Source organism: Syngnathus floridae, chromosome 2, assembly GCF_059516105.1.
Source record: "Syngnathus floridae isolate MCC-2025c chromosome 2, RoL_Sflo_1.0, whole genome shotgun sequence".
NCBI lineage: Eukaryota > Metazoa > Chordata > Actinopteri > Syngnathiformes > Syngnathidae > Syngnathus > Syngnathus floridae.
Genome location: NC_142414.1, coordinates 15,241,491 through 15,255,940, shown reverse-complemented (window position 1 = coordinate 15,255,940; position 14,450 = coordinate 15,241,491). Strand labels below are relative to the sequence as shown.

The window sequence follows — 14,450 nt, the reverse complement described above, 5'->3', positions numbered from 1 at the left end:
AGAATAAGAGATTTCCAGTTCCAATTTACAGTGAGCAAGTGAGGAGCAGTCGTCCCCTTATTTTGTTTTACATTCGTTTCCCCCCCCCCCCCCCCCCCCCCCGTTTTTACATTTCGTTTTACAATGGAGGATTACATATCCAAACGATTTTCAACTATGGATTTTCGGTCGAAGCAGGAGGTCATCAGTAAAAGAAGAGCAACTCCGGAGTTAAAAGGTTTGATTCGGACAGCGGGACTTCGGAACGGAGTGGTACGCACGATCAAAAACACGTTTTTGATTCCATGTGCTTTATTGAGTGTTTTTATGTGTGAAGACTGCTGATATGATTGATAATTCAATCAGACGCAATGCTAGGGATAGCCACCAGGGGTGCCCAAGGGTTACCGGATGGCGTGGCGGCCATTTTGGAAAAATAATGGTACCGTGAGTGTAAAAGACACCCAACATAAGGACATTCGGGTAAGATAGGATACCAATAAAAAATGCTGTAGAGATTGCAGTGATCCTAAAAGACCACAGCAAATGGAACACTGTGCCAATGGTACTCCCAGATGTCAAGTACAGTAAAAAAATGAGATGAGATAGTTAGATGTTTGAATTAAACCAGAAGTGCAATACCAATAAACAGTAATTGACAAAATAAAATTAACAGCTGAACATTAAAATCAATGAGTTTAAAAGTGTAGGGGATGAAAAAAAAAGAAGTAAAATAGTAAGGTGGATGGTATGAAATGGATAAGCAACTTTTGTACTCAACAGGGCCAAAGGACGCTGCCATATTTGAAGACACACTACTCAGGGTTAAGAATATTAAAATAGGTTTTGACTAATGATCAGAAATCCAATGAAGCTACGCTCACGACCGCTCGAAAGTATATCCAAATTACCTCGAGTAACTGCCGGAGAATGAGAGGTAGTACACAAGGGACCCACAAGCGGGAGCCACCAGGAACCTGAATGAATGGGAACCGTAAGTGTAGGAACTTTCTGAAATAGTGACCCTCTGGCAACAACAACAGGTTGGCTTTTCCTGGGGCCTTGCGGTGTATGAAGCACAGGGAAGTGGAAGGAATTAAATCCAGCATCTCCTTAGGTCATGCGTTGTAATGGGACAAAGGACATTGCTCGAGAAGATAGGAGCATACTTTTGTAGGCTGGTTCTCACTCAGGCGAAGTAGAAAAGCTTTTCTTTTTCAGCCATTCCCTCCACAGGTATTGCAATACAGGTAAGTTCCCTCTAGGTACGTTTGACTTCCCTGGAGCCTCACAAAGTTGGAGGAATGGATCCAGCATCTCCTTAGGTCGTGCGATGACATGGGACAAAGAAGATTGCTCAAGAAGGAAGAAGCTTTTATTTTTTGTAGGTACAGCCGGGAGGAGAGCACTGGGGAGGCACTGCTTAGTCAGGGCTGGCTCCAGTGCTCTTGAACCCTGATCGGAGGAGAAAGGCAGCGGTTCACCGCGGCTGGTTCTCACTCTGATCGGCATGGATTGATCCCCAGCTCTTCTGCCCTGAGTGGCTTGACCTGGATACCTAGCGGTGTTAACGAAGGGTCAAGGCGACTCAGGGGGTAAGTATGTGGCCCCCCTGAGTTCCGACTCTAGGAACAAAGCACGCAGGGTGTGGTGGTCCAGAGCGGAAGGACCTTAATCCAGGCTCAGTCTTCTATGAGGTGTAGCCTCGCCCATGCAACAGCACATTGCACCACACACGTTAATGTTGAACCCTAAATGGCCAATTGGCGCAGGTTCCAAATTGTTACCCCTACTACTCACATCCCCTAGTCCAGCTTAGGCGACTAGGCCGAGGATGCACCGGGACCTAGGCGAAGTAGAATAGCTTTTCCTTTTCAGGCATTCCCTCAATTACTGCAATACAGGTGAGTTCCCTCTAGGTACTTTGTTTGTAGGTTTGCCTTCCCTGGAGCCTAGCGATGTACGAAGCACAGCGAAGTGGAAGGAATAAATCCAGCATCTCCTTAGGTCGTGCGTTGGCATGGGACAAAGAAGATTTCGCAAGAAGAAAGTAGCGGCAGGGATGTGCGGTCAGAGGAGGCAAGGGAGGCTACTACGTCAGTGCCTCCCCAGTCATGAACCTCACCGCACGTCGTATTTATGTGTACAGTGACTGTACTACAGTCTGTATGTTGTACTCATTCTGTATTCTCTGCACCACTTCAGGATCAATTAACACGTTTTCGTTTGTTTTTGTAATCCGTAATTTGTATGCAAGAAAAACCCACTATTATTGCATTTATTTGCATATTTTTATTGGATTCTGTGTTTCATTCAATGGACATCGATGACCTTTGACTCCCTCGCTACACGTTTGCTTGATACAATTTCCCTGAACCTTTTCAAGACCCTATGGAAGAAAAAAAATATCAATAAATGTATGAAAACTTGAGTTTTATCTGTTTGGGTCATAATAGTGTAAGCTTTTATATTCAGAAATATTTCATTATAGTGCGGGCCTGGCCAAGAGAAAAGTAAAGCATGGCTCTCTGCTCCATCTGAAAATGATCCTGGGAAAAGGAATAATCAACTCATTTTATTTTCTTTATAATGAAATGGTGAGATGGCGCCAAACAATATTTTTGAGGCCCGAGTAGCAACTAGTTAAGCTTTTCAGATACTAACAAATTGATTTTCCGTCCAATATCAGCAAATATGTGAATGCCAAATGTCTGTCTCCCCGTCCAGCCATCATCCAAAATTTGCAGAATAACAATAGATTCGGCCACACGAGGGCGATCTATTCCTCCAACTCTAACCCCCACCTCGAAAAAAAAAAAAATTGTTTACGTCTCTGCTCTCTGCTCCCGCGCCCTAGCAACTGCAGCATCAGCACGAGCGAAGAGCGTCGGTGAGCGACGTCAGCGGTCGATTGTCGGCATCAAAGTCAGGCAGACCGGAAACACATTATCGCCCTTCAGCGTAAAATAAAAGAGGCGACTACAAGATATGACATTACCTCAACTACAATTTGTCATGTACGGCCAATGACGCCCAAGTATGCAGTATTCCATTTACAGCGCTTGTTTTGTTGATAAGGGTCATCTAGAATTGGAGCGCACCAATATTTTTTAATGTTCATTATGGCTTCAAGAATTAAAAGGTAGAATTGCTATCGAGCAATTTGATTCACCCACCTTAACCATGATTGTTCACTGTTTAATGAGAATTTGTTTCATTTTGCTGTGTTTAGTGCAAACTTGTTACTGGTACTCGGGCAAAAAAAATTTTAAAAAAAATCTTAACTACCCAGCATTATTTTTCATTTACTGGAAATGATTGAGAAACATTTAGTAATCATTCTACAACGCTTCTTGGTATTACCTACAATGAAAAGGAATCTATCACGAGGGTTATATCGAAAGCCCTCGCCGGAAGTTGCATCTAATTCTTCTTGCTTTACACTGGTCCTCCTCCCATCGTGCCAAGCGAAGCTAGTCGAGCATCACCGCCCTTCTACCTTCTTTTTATCCTTTCTGTCTTTCCCCATTTCTGTAATTTTTTACCCCTTCCGAATACCACCTAATGCAAAGATCGTCCTCTTTCCGTTTCCCACATTTTCCCTTCGATCGCAAAGCCCTTTATCATTTATTTTTTTGTTTTTGCTAGCCGCCAGTGTAACGCGACTACCAAAAAAAAAATTCAGCGTTGCTTATTTTGACGCCATATGTGTCACCAATTTGATCCTCCTTCGCCTTTTACGTGTGTTTTAAAATCGGTAAATGCACTCCTCGTTCTGTTACTACCCTCGGTAGCATTTTAGAAGGCGGCGAGCATCAGTCGGGTGGAGGAAGAGCTCCCATGCTACTTTGCACACCGCGCATCTACTCACCTTTGCAGGTAAGTCACGCTGCGCACTCGATCCCCTTTAAGATCAAGCTTTAAGGTCCAGCAGTCGTACTCAGTAGTAGGACACCTACAGTACATGTCACTAGTGCGGTTAATGGGTTCATTTATTTAGCTTTAGAAATACTCTAAAAGGTTGCTGGCAGTCGTAGCTCAGAAAGGGGGCATTATTTACTTTTAATGGCCAGTGAGCTAAATTGATAATTCCTAATTTTTTACTTTTATATTTTACCCATATAATATCCTCATCAAACTTGTGAACTTTGGTCTAGTGTATTTGTTTCTCAAAAATCAAACATGCTGTCAATTGCATTTTCTGTGGAGAAAGAGTTTTGTCTAAATTCACAAGGGGTAGTGATTTTGGTCACAACTTTATGTGTGAGTGTGTGTGTGTATATATCATGTACACCCACACACAGAGATATAGTTCTAATATTGCGGTCTAGGCTGAAGCTAGGCAGAGGTTGTGTTTGGCCTTGTTCCCTCGCAACAGCTGCACTGGTCAAAGACCCTGACCAAATTTAGATACAGCATTGGAACATATGCTCTATGGATATCTGTTGTTTAAAATGTTGATGCTAGAAGATGGTGTCAGCAGATGCTTATCAGGGTCAGCCGGGCATTGCCCCCCTGTGTCTTCCCACTACCCCCTCCCACCCACCTTAAAATGTGTTAATGCTGGTGGGGATTAACATCAATCTGGTACCATGACGCACAAGCCGACTAACTAAGCAAAGCAGGTGGGCAATGTCATGTTTACATTTCCAGGACAACCTTCCACCTCCTACTCTCCTTCCTCAGAAATCATCAGTGGCCTTAAACTAATTCACCCGTCCTCCCCTTCAGCCACCCTTGGAACCTTCCTCATTCTCCTGTCCGTTCCTCACCATCTCGCCCAGCTGTGGCCCTCACAGGGCGCGACCGCTGGCACTCACCTGGAAGGTCCTTGGCCTCAGGACGACTGCCAGCACCAACACCTTTCCTACATGAGGGACAAGGCCACACAGGTAAACCTTGTTCAAGCTCAACTTGTAAGTCAAGGTCCTACTGTACTTGAGTGTTGACCTATTATTTTGTGTGTGTGTGTTTGTGTCAGACCCCCAGGGCCTGGGCAGATGAAAGGAGGCGTGGTTCTCACAAGCGTTCGGCCTCCTGCGGGAGCACCGATCAGCTCAAGGAGGTCGGCACAAACTTTCATTTTCTAATTTCACATTGAAAATATGAAGAGAATGAAAGTGAAAAGCAAATGTGTCGTTCAGATCGCCAAGCTGCGTCAGCAACTCCAGCGCAGCAAGCGGAGCAGCCGTCATCGGAGGGACAAAGAGCGCAAGTCGCCCTTCAATGGCAGCCATGCCATCATGCAGTCGCAGGTGAGCCACGTGGAAAGTAGTAATCGGTCTCATGGAAGTGCATTGAAGTTATACATACATCTTGACTGTTGCAGTCAATTTTTATCATCTGTAAACCATTTATCTTTAAGGATAATGTGTTTGAAATCATTATAAACAGGAGGAGTTTACGTACCTTTCTTACTTTGACGTTTCGTGTGTGTGTTCCGCAGGGGCCCATGCCCAAGACCATTTTGATCCCCATCCCCATAGCCAAGTCCTCCGCTCCTCGTTTCCGCAACAGTGTGGAGGGTCTCAACCAGGAGATTGAGCGCATCATCATTCGAGACACCCCCGAGAAGGATGAGGCCATCGCTGTGGGTGACATCCGTATAACATTTTGAAAAAACGTTTGACTTGCAGGCTTTTACGGCTTCTCTACAATGTCACCAAATTCAAATCAGTCCATCTTGCCGGAACGCTGTGCCTTGTTTGTGTTTGCCTGATAGCCACAGGACGTTCCGGACGGGCACCGCGCGCCACCTCCCGTCCCACCGCGGCGCAGCAGCAGCACTCGCAGCATCGACACGCAGACCCCCTCGGGGGGCGGCCTGAGCGGGAGCCACAGTAACAGCAGCAGTCGCCCCGACTCCATCTCACCATCCTACCTCACCGTCCTCAACGACGCGGTTGGCGGCGGCAGCCCCTATGAGGACAAAGGTGATGATGTTATATTTGTCCCACTTCTTTATCTTTCGTACTCGCTATGCTAATGGTAATGACCAGCAGGCCTTCTCCGTTTAAATATTTCATGTATATGCCAGAAAGATGGAGACACAGCTGTGCAGCCTTCTCTGCCCCCACCTCCAGGATTCCTCCTCTGTGTGATAATGTGTGACCTTGTCGTCTTAACTCATGCTATGTGTGTGCAAAGAGTGTTACAGAGAAGGGAACGCCAGTAAAAGCTAGGGAACGAACACCATAGCTCAAGCCACTGAGCTAATCACATGTGCCAAAGAGGCCTATTCTAACAATGAGATGTGCAGACACAAACTTGAGTAGAAATACGTATTCTTGTGTACTGATAGAAGTACTAATTCAAGTCCTGTACTTAGTCATTGAAGTGAATGTAATAGGTAGGTATAACCTTTTCCAATGTGTATGTCCTCAGAGCTGGGCCCCTGCTCACCTCTGCCAAAATATGCCGCCTCTCCGCGGCCCAACAACAGTTACACGTTCAAGAGAGAACCTCCAGAGGGTTGTGAGAAAGTCAGAGTGTCCGAGGAGTCTCTGTATGTGGAAAAGCTGTATGTTTTTGTTTTACAGAGCCCCAGACATGGCCTCAATTGTTGCCACAATATACAGTCATAAAAGTACAGTCTGTGAAGTGCACACACATTTCATGACCATGAAGTATGTGCAAAATACAAATTCTGTCATTCCTTGACAGTTGGCAAAGTAATTTGAGCACACATTTTAGTTGTGAACAATTTAAGCAAATGGTGGAGCAGCACATGTAGGCAGATAATATAACACTTGCGGACAAGTATTTTGTCATCTGTGAAAACCAACTACAATTGTTAAGCCTGAGCAATTGAGTAATTGGCCAGCCGGTTCTTTCGGGAGGTACATATTCATTTATTCAATTTTTGCCTTGAGCCCTAATAATTACTGCCCACCCAGTTAGCAAAGGCAAGCTCACCAGGAGCAGCACAATCAGTTTAATTGAAGCAAAAAATCCGGATGCACGGATGTATTAGTCTTTGTTTTTGTCATTTCTGTGGCTCTGTAGTTTTGTTTTAATTTGACTGACAACCAAACTATAAAAGTACTAAAGTGTACTTGTTTGTTCCAGCCCCAAAAGCCTGCAGCAGGTCCCGCCGTTTCTCTGTCCCGACCGCAACAAGGTCAACTTCATCCCCAACAGCGGCTCCGCCTTCTGCCTCGTCAGCATCCTCAAGCCCCTGCTTCCGGCGCCGGACCTTAACTTTCGCTCCGGAGTGGGTCTGCGCAGTCTGTCCCCGTCGCTGGTGCCTCTGTCCACCCAGCCCTGCCTCCTGGAGGAGCCTGAGAGCTTCTAACGAGCACCTTCAAGCTCGGCAAAGAAGGAAATCAAAAAGGCCTCCAGCATGCTAGCTCTCTGATGTCTTTGGTCAAATGACGCTTCCCACTGCCTCGCCTCCTCCTCCGTAAAACCGATCTCATTGCTGTCTTATTGTTTTGAAAGGAAAAGGGCATAAAAAAAATTTCACCGTATGATACCATGACGCCTTTCCACAGACATATCTTTTTTTGTATCTCGACTTCTTTCTATATAATATGCCTTCCACTACAAAAGACCATGGTGCTGCCAGATTGTAGCGAAACTTGAAGGGTTAAAAGTTAAAAAAATATATATATATATGTGCCTGACATTTTTGAGGACAGTACTCCATTTCCCAAAACTGACGTAGCACCTCCACCTTTTCCTTAAAGTTTCAAGGGGGCGGTGCCAACCAAATTCTTACATTTAGGCCAAAGCTAACTCCAAGCTGTGTAACTCCATCCTCATTTCACATTTTTGGCTTGACAACAATTAGAAAAAGTCCACACACACTTCTAAAAAAAAAAAATTTGAACAGCCCCTTAACTCTCATCCATTTTTCTCATTGCGATCTGCACGTCATCCAAGTCCGAAGAGTCCATCTCGGCAGTGTCCCCTACATTGCATTAACACTGTGGCGCAGATGGCAGTGGTTACCATGGCAATGAACAAACTCCTTGAACTGGTGCTGACCTGCTACATCTTTGGACAGTAGACTGTCATCAGCAAATGACTGCAGTGCTCCACTACACCCAGCACCACCACCCTCAAAGAACAAAAAACAGCAGAACACACAAAGAACCCAATTATCGATGACCTTATGACACAATAACGTTCCGAGAGCACCCCAGCCCTCCGTGTGCCATAGGAATGTACCGGGATGTACGTAAATATACCGTATGGCATATATTGTATGAGCTGACAAAGACGTGTATCGAGTGAAAAATTGTAAAGGCCCACTCACGCAGATACAATTCAACCCTCCCCCTATCATCAAATTGCGCCACTGAGTACTGTGAATTACATGTTATCATTATTGTGAATAGTAATGTATTTATTTACCTGACTGCGGTCAAATTCAGAATAGCCAATGTCATCATCCATCTCAGGTTGAGGTGAATTGAGAGCACGCCAAGCAACAGCTGCAATGTATGTCAACAACAGTAAACACAATGAGAACGTCTAGCAGACGAGCAGTACAAGAACAACCTGATTTGGATTTTTTACATTTTGTTTTTTTTGCAAGAATTAAATTGTCATGTTCCAAAAATTTTGTGTTTTTTTAACTTCATAACCATCATGTTTGGAATTTGTATCATGACATTTTAGGCTGAACACTTGAGCATTTTAATACAGTATTTCCACCATGACACTATTTATTATTTTTGGAAAGAGAGACATTTTATGGAATAGTTTTAGTTGCCATAACGGTTTTCTACATTGCAAAATGGAAAGTGAGAGTTAGAAGTGAAATCACAGAATGAAAAGTATGATTGGTTAAAAAAAAGAAAAGAAAAAATAAAGACTAGTGTTGGGTCTGGTAAATCTATTTCTTGCAAAGGAACAGAGGGTCAAATTTACATATAGATATTAAACGGTTATAGTGTAGGTTGAGAAATAAATGAGCTTACCCTCCTCCAGCCACCATACCAACAGAAGCACAAAGTTTTTGCTCCAGTTTATTGTTAACCTGATTCCATTTGTAAATTCTGAAGTGAAATAAAATACATGAAACAAAGCATATGTGATTAGATAAATACATTCTTAGAGTAGACAGCAAGTGACAGAGTAAACAGTAAATACTACCTTCAGTATTAAACTTTTGACTCTTTAAAGCTCAGGTAGAAGTAGTGTCCTTGTATCACGCAAAAATGAGTTCAAATACAGTAGTAACAACAGTAATAGTAGGTGTATTTCACTCCATAGGCCCTTCCCTTGCAATCTTCCAGATGCACTCAGCCAGGCACACATATGAAGAGCTCATTTGGTCATTTCAAAATAATTTGCTGTCTTATTGTTGCAACCAAATTTAAAAGTGTAATCTTGCCCTTTAGCACATTTTCTATAATTTGGGAGAAAACCATGTTCAATATGTAAATGTTGTATTTACATAATGTCATAATTTCAATATTCACAGTTCAGAGATACAGTTGTGTATTTTCAGTCCTAAACAGAAGTAGATTGCAGGTGTACTGCCATGGCACATCCTTAAAGTAAATTACAGAAGAAAAAAGGTGTGATCAATACAGGAGAAATGAGCATAAAGCTGTACTTACCAAAACATCAATTACTAGCCCTCCTGGTGTCAAACTCAACACTGGTCAGAAGTAAACATTTTTTTATTTGTCAATTACTGATTCAAATATTAGCAGCGAGCTTAATTCATTGAAAATGCCATCTCATAGATGTCTAAACCATATAAAGAGTCCACTTCTTGCAGGTTATTTTATGGTTGGTGCAGTGTCCCTTTCTAAATCCTTCTGCTCGTGTCAGTTTGTCACATGAATAATCTTAATGCGTTAAGTTGTGTATTAGTTGTGTGCTCTTCACCACATATAGCCAGCAAAGATGATCCTGATGAGCATTTTACATGATTTAGTAATGCAGAGGCAGAGTTTTGTGGAGCTCCAATGGGCTCTGGAAATGTGCTCACAGACACATGTGTACACCACATATTTATCCGTGTACGTGTTCAAAATCTTCTTTGGAATGTGTTGTGTATGCGATAAAGCCCAAAACACATCCGGGATAAAAGCTGCACCCTGCAGGCACAAGCAGAAGAATGAATAATGGCAAACATAAAAGTGTTTTGTCTGTAACATTATGTGCGGTGTGAGGGTGCAAAAATAAACAGCTCCCAAACTAGAAAGTTGGCTTTTCAAAGGTAACTTAAGTGTAGTTCAAGATCATACACAGTTTCAGGCGTTCAGAAGCTCATCTGCGGAGCGTCCAATAGCGTCGGGGTTGGAGAGTGGGTCCAGGTCCGCAAACAGGTTGAACCAAGCAGACATATCTCTAGATCCACCTGTAGTAGCTAGACCCACGTTGACATTTGAATACCAAATCGTGATTTTTATAATAATAATTACTCGGTTAGCGGTTTACCGTTGGCTACAGAAGCAGGAGCCGGTGTCGCTGACTGGTTCTGTGCGAGAGGCGGCTGAAGGGGCAGTGCTTGAAACATAGGTGGAGTAGACCAGCCTGCTAGAAAAAACACATGGGCAATGAGAAGAAGCAATATCAGCCTCTCACGAACTGGGGGACAAGGCCCACCTGTGGAACTCAGACTGTGATCCAGGAGCTGGGAAGGCAAGAAGCCAGTAGGGCTGAGGGAGGTGCACTGTGGTGCAGGGGCGGCAGGACCTGCCGGTTGAGCTGGCTCAGTTGCAGCCGACCCGCCGGCAGGAGCGTCGAAGAGCCCAAAAGCATCCTGCCATTCCCCGCTGAAGTCATCAGTCAACCCCAAGCCGGGACTGAGCAAGTCTTTGAGGAAAGCCATGTCACCCTGTTCGCCATCTTCATCCTCGGGTCTTGACTCCATGCCAGTGGAGTCCGGGAAAACACCTTTGAGATGAGTACAAATCATGAGGTAACGCCAGTCATTCAGTGACTAGTAAAAGAAATCATTACATATTAAATTACAATTGCGACAGGCACACGAATTATGATTCTTAACAGAAATTGTACGCTGTATTGGCGTAAGGCAGAAGCGCCCCCTAAAGTCAGTGATTTTAACCAGACAGTGACAAATCAATATTAAGTGTACCGTAATTCATCAATTGAATAAAATCCTTCTATACCTGGGTCAGCTGCATGTCCCGATGCATCGTCATCCAAGCACACCAGACTAGGGAATATTAAAATACGGCAAGTTTGAGTAATAATCATGGATTTAAGAACAACCAAAGCATAGACACTCATCAGAGAAATGTTTGTGGGGGTGGGTTAGGGGAGGGGTCTAAACCAAACTCTGTGGGGAAGAATTTAGAATTTTAAAAAAATCTAGTCGAGACAGGCTACTACTACATCTACCATCTACTCTTAATCTAGACAGCCATCTATCCATCTACTGCCTTGAGCAATTTGCGTTTTAGTAGTTTGGGTTACCCCACCTGTCGGTGTTTCCCTGTAGAATCTGCTCATCTTGGTCTTGCTGTTGCGCTGCGGTTATTTGTTCCAATGGGTCCCGCAGGTCCTGCCAGGGGATTGGATGAGTAATGAAGAAAGAGCTAAAAAGATGGCTCCATGGCGGAGCATCATCTACCCACCTTGAGTGTGGTGAACTGGTACGGCACGTGTCCCTTGAAAGCATCATGGATGCCAGACAGGGTTTGGGCTGTCTTTTCCCAGAACTGAAGCAGGGTGGTCTGCGGGCACAGGGAATGTGTGAGAAAAGCAGACAAATGAATAACTGCCTTTAGACTTTCCTTGCACTAGTGATGGGACTACGCCTGTTGTCGTTGTGCCCATTGTTCTCTTGTCCCTGCGCTGACTTTGCTTCTCCTCTATCTTGCTTTATCACTGAGTCAACCTTCTATCCTTCTTCTCTGTCTCTCGGTTCAAGGCAGACGCTCACTCCACAGGTTCTGGGTTTGGTTGCAGATTTCTTCCTAAGGTGGGCCAATGCAAAACGTCATAGCTGGGCTAACAAACATGATCGGTTTTGCTGCGTTATATAAGCAACCAATATTTGAACGCAAATAGTGGAGTAACACATGCAGCAAGACAATCTGATAAGACTCACTGGCATATATTCGTCATTCTCTGTGACAAATGAGTGATATGATTGCAGTTTACCAAGGAGGACAATCTCCTTGTGTGTTTGTATGCACGTATTACACTGCTCCCAGGTGGCCAAGGCAAACACAGCAGGAGGTGCCACACAATCGCAATCACTTAATCAGGAAGAGCAAACTGTTTGATTTACAGTCTATTTAATTACTCTATCTTTCTAAAATGTACAACATTTATAGAGCATTATTTTCCATATTTCAAAGCATGTTATAATCGGGGGGCGGGGTCAGGCATTGTTCATGGAAAGAATGATACTCTCATGGCACTACTGTATGTCGAGTGCAGCATTTTCATCTTTGATCTACTTAATGTGTAAGGTGGAATAACTAGTAAGTGAATTGGTGCTATGCAACCGCACTTGACTAAAAGGTAGAGTATTTGGGCCAACCTGATAATTGCAAAGCGAGTGTGAGAGCATGTTGCAGCGGCTGGCACCCAGCATGTCCACCTTCTGGCACACATCGTTCTTAAGCTTCTCAAAGTGGCTTTTGGTAGCCCTCACTTGGCCTTGGACCTGCCAAGAGATCAAATTGCTTAGTCCAGCCACCGTCCACAAACAAGGACCAAAGGGGGTAACGGGGAACTTAAATCCTGACCTTGCGGAACTTTTCTAGCTGTTTGTACGTGTCGGGATCGAGTTCTTGAGAGACGTCTTTCATCCAGAGCAAAGCTCCTCTGTACTCCGTGCGAGCCTTCTCCATGTAACTGACGGTCAGGAACGTGTCGGCAATGGCACGTCGTCGGAAAGTCTCCACTTCCTGGTGCAAACGTTTCAGCGGCGCACAGAGCGCCATCCTGTCGAGAATAGAACCAAAGCTCGTTTAAATGACAAGTGAGGTGTGCCCTCATCTACGGAGCCTCGTGCCTCTAACCTCTTCTTGGCAGAGGTGCAAAGGGCCTTGCTGGTGGCATCCATCATGTTGCCAGCCTTGGTGCGGTCGTGTTCAGATTGGAAGCGGAGGAAGAGGCCGAGCTCGTTTTCCTCCTGGGACAAACCTTCAGAGAACAAACAGTTTGTCGGCCTTTGCTATTGTTAGTTTGGGTGGACTGAAAGCTTTGCCGACGTCGGGACTCTCAACTTACGTGTGATCCGATGCTGGTACTTTTCAATCACCTTGAGCAACTCGGTGCAGGTAGATTGAACCGAGCGGAAGAACTGCAAAAAACAAATGAGAAAGATGGCTGACTATGACAGTTTATTACCAACAGGAAATAGGTTAGTTAATTGACAGCAGCGGGACATATATCTATAAATTACTTAACATATTCCATTTAATTTTTTAAACCTTGTGTGCAAGACTAACAAATAAGGAAACAAATATTTTCTTTGCCTCTCCGTGGTTGATTTGTGTCAGTCTTAGTGATCTTTTTGTACCTCAAGCTTTGCATCCAGGTCAGCATCAGAGGCCACCACATACTCGTCCTCTTTCTTGCCCGTGGCCTTGATGAGGACCTGTTTGGTCTTCCAGAACTTCTTCTGCATGCGTGCCACCACTGAGCTGTCCTCACCAAGCAATTCCCCGACAAACCTATGGTGAGAAAAAAAACTGTCATTTATAATAAATTGTTGATGACAATATATTCTAAGTTGACTATGGATGTATACATACCCATCCATGATTGGGTATTGCTCTTTTCCTCTCTGCAAGTAAGGAGGTATGACAGTACATTGATGATTAAGTTCACTAATGGTTTTGGCATGGTAGATTGAAGAACTAAACAATATTTAGAGAAAGTTCATTTTCTTTCATTTTCATGGTCTTGGGTAAGTTGCAGCTTCTCCTAACCAAATAATCACAGGATTGTCATAGTGGCCGAACTACATTGTGTACAATTAATATTCCTGTCAATTTCCAAAACTATCAACCTGCCATAGTCTCACTACAATTTTTTATCGGCATATTTCTTCAACATATTCCACTCATTGTCAGCTAATATGTAGCATCTGCTACTCGCGCACTGGCAACAGCTGGCTGTCAAAGCAGGTGTTCATTTCACAGACGTCGGTGTCGGGGACAATTTAATCTTCTCGGCGTTTGTCTTTAGAGCACAATTATTTAAACCAGGTCGACGGTTAATAATAAAAATAAACTAAATTAGTTGTCGACGCCTGCCAGAAAGGAAAACGGGATGGTGTACTAGTAGGACGGCTAGCTAGTTAGCATCCATGCTCTGTGTTACATTAGAAGTTTGCCAACTTACATTGAAGACAGGAAACAAAAGACTCCCTCCTTATATGAAAATCATGAGTTTAGTGAGGCAAAATGAAAGATTGTTGAATTTGTCGTGAAGTGTCAGACTAGCAACATCTGATAGGAGCTCGCTTAATGTCTTCTCGCGAGATCCATCATTGCTGTGTGTGAGTCAGAGAAACAGGATAT

The 14,450-nt window shown here is 44.0% G+C and overlaps 2 protein-coding genes across 7 annotated transcripts; one reads left to right on the top strand and one right to left on the bottom strand.

Moving 5' to 3' along the window:
• The first annotated feature begins 101 nt into the window (after nt 1-101).
• On the top strand, nt 102-8,934 carry fam117ba (family with sequence similarity 117 member Ba). Of its 4 annotated transcripts, none has more exons than XM_088368766.1 (8): nt 102-3,858; nt 4,711-4,871; nt 4,961-5,044; nt 5,124-5,234; nt 5,426-5,569; nt 5,702-5,912; nt 6,364-6,484; nt 7,048-8,932. In XM_088368766.1, the coding sequence occupies exons 2-8, from the start codon at nt 4,851-4,853 to the stop codon at nt 7,271-7,273; spliced, it is 918 nt and encodes a 305-aa protein (XP_088224892.1). In that variant the 5' UTR covers nt 102-3,858; nt 4,711-4,850; the 3' UTR covers nt 7,274-8,932. The 4 variants fall into 4 exon arrangements, with proteins under 4 accessions (XP_088224892.1, XP_088224893.1, XP_088224894.1 ...); XM_088368767.1 differs by having other exon boundaries at nt 4,666-4,871; XM_088368768.1 differs by having other exon boundaries at nt 4,633-4,871.
• Nucleotides 8,935-8,938: 4 nt separating this feature from the next.
• ical1 (islet cell autoantigen 1-like) lies at nt 8,939-14,449 on the bottom strand. Of its 3 annotated transcripts, XM_088368764.1 has the most exons (14): nt 14,272-14,449; nt 13,680-13,711; nt 13,445-13,598; nt 13,153-13,225; nt 12,942-13,065; nt 12,666-12,864; nt 12,458-12,583; nt 11,544-11,642; nt 11,388-11,470; nt 11,076-11,122; nt 10,549-10,839; nt 10,381-10,479; nt 10,188-10,309; nt 8,939-10,037 (listed from the first exon to the last, which is right to left on the bottom strand). In XM_088368764.1, exons 2-13 carry the CDS (start codon nt 13,685-13,687, stop codon nt 10,194-10,196), a joined length of 1,419 nt encoding a protein of 472 aa, XP_088224890.1. In that variant the 5' UTR covers nt 13,688-13,711; nt 14,272-14,449; the 3' UTR covers nt 8,939-10,037; nt 10,188-10,193. The 3 variants fall into 3 exon arrangements, with proteins under 3 accessions (XP_088224890.1, XP_088224889.1, XP_088224891.1); XM_088368763.1 differs by having other exon boundaries at nt 8,939-10,309; XM_088368765.1 differs by having other exon boundaries at nt 8,939-10,309; nt 10,381-10,476; nt 14,272-14,448.
• Nucleotide 14,450: the final 1 nt, after the last annotated feature.

What these genes read in the sequence shown, in the direction of transcription:
- fam117ba (XM_088368766.1), top strand. Translation starts at nt 4,851, where the DNA reads ATGAGGGACAAGGCCACACAG. An exon ending in TGAGGGACAAGGCCACACAG is followed by an intron (nt 4,872 to 4,960) that starts GTAAACCTTGTT and finishes TGTTTGTGTCAG; the next exon opens with ACCCCCAGGGCCTGGGCAGA. An exon ending in CAGCCCCTATGAGGACAAAG is followed by an intron (nt 5,913 to 6,363) that starts GTGATGATGTTA and finishes GTATGTCCTCAG; the next exon opens with AGCTGGGCCCCTGCTCACCT.
- ical1 (XM_088368763.1), bottom strand. An exon ending in ACCTGGATGCAAAGCTTGAG is followed by an intron (nt 13,226 to 13,444) that starts GTACAAAAAGAT and finishes TGTTTTTTGCAG; the next exon opens with TTCTTCCGCTCGGTTCAATC. An exon ending in GGGACATGCAGCTGACCCAG is followed by an intron (nt 10,840 to 11,075) that starts GTATAGAAGGAT and finishes CTCATCTCAAAG; the next exon opens with GTGTTTTCCCGGACTCCACT.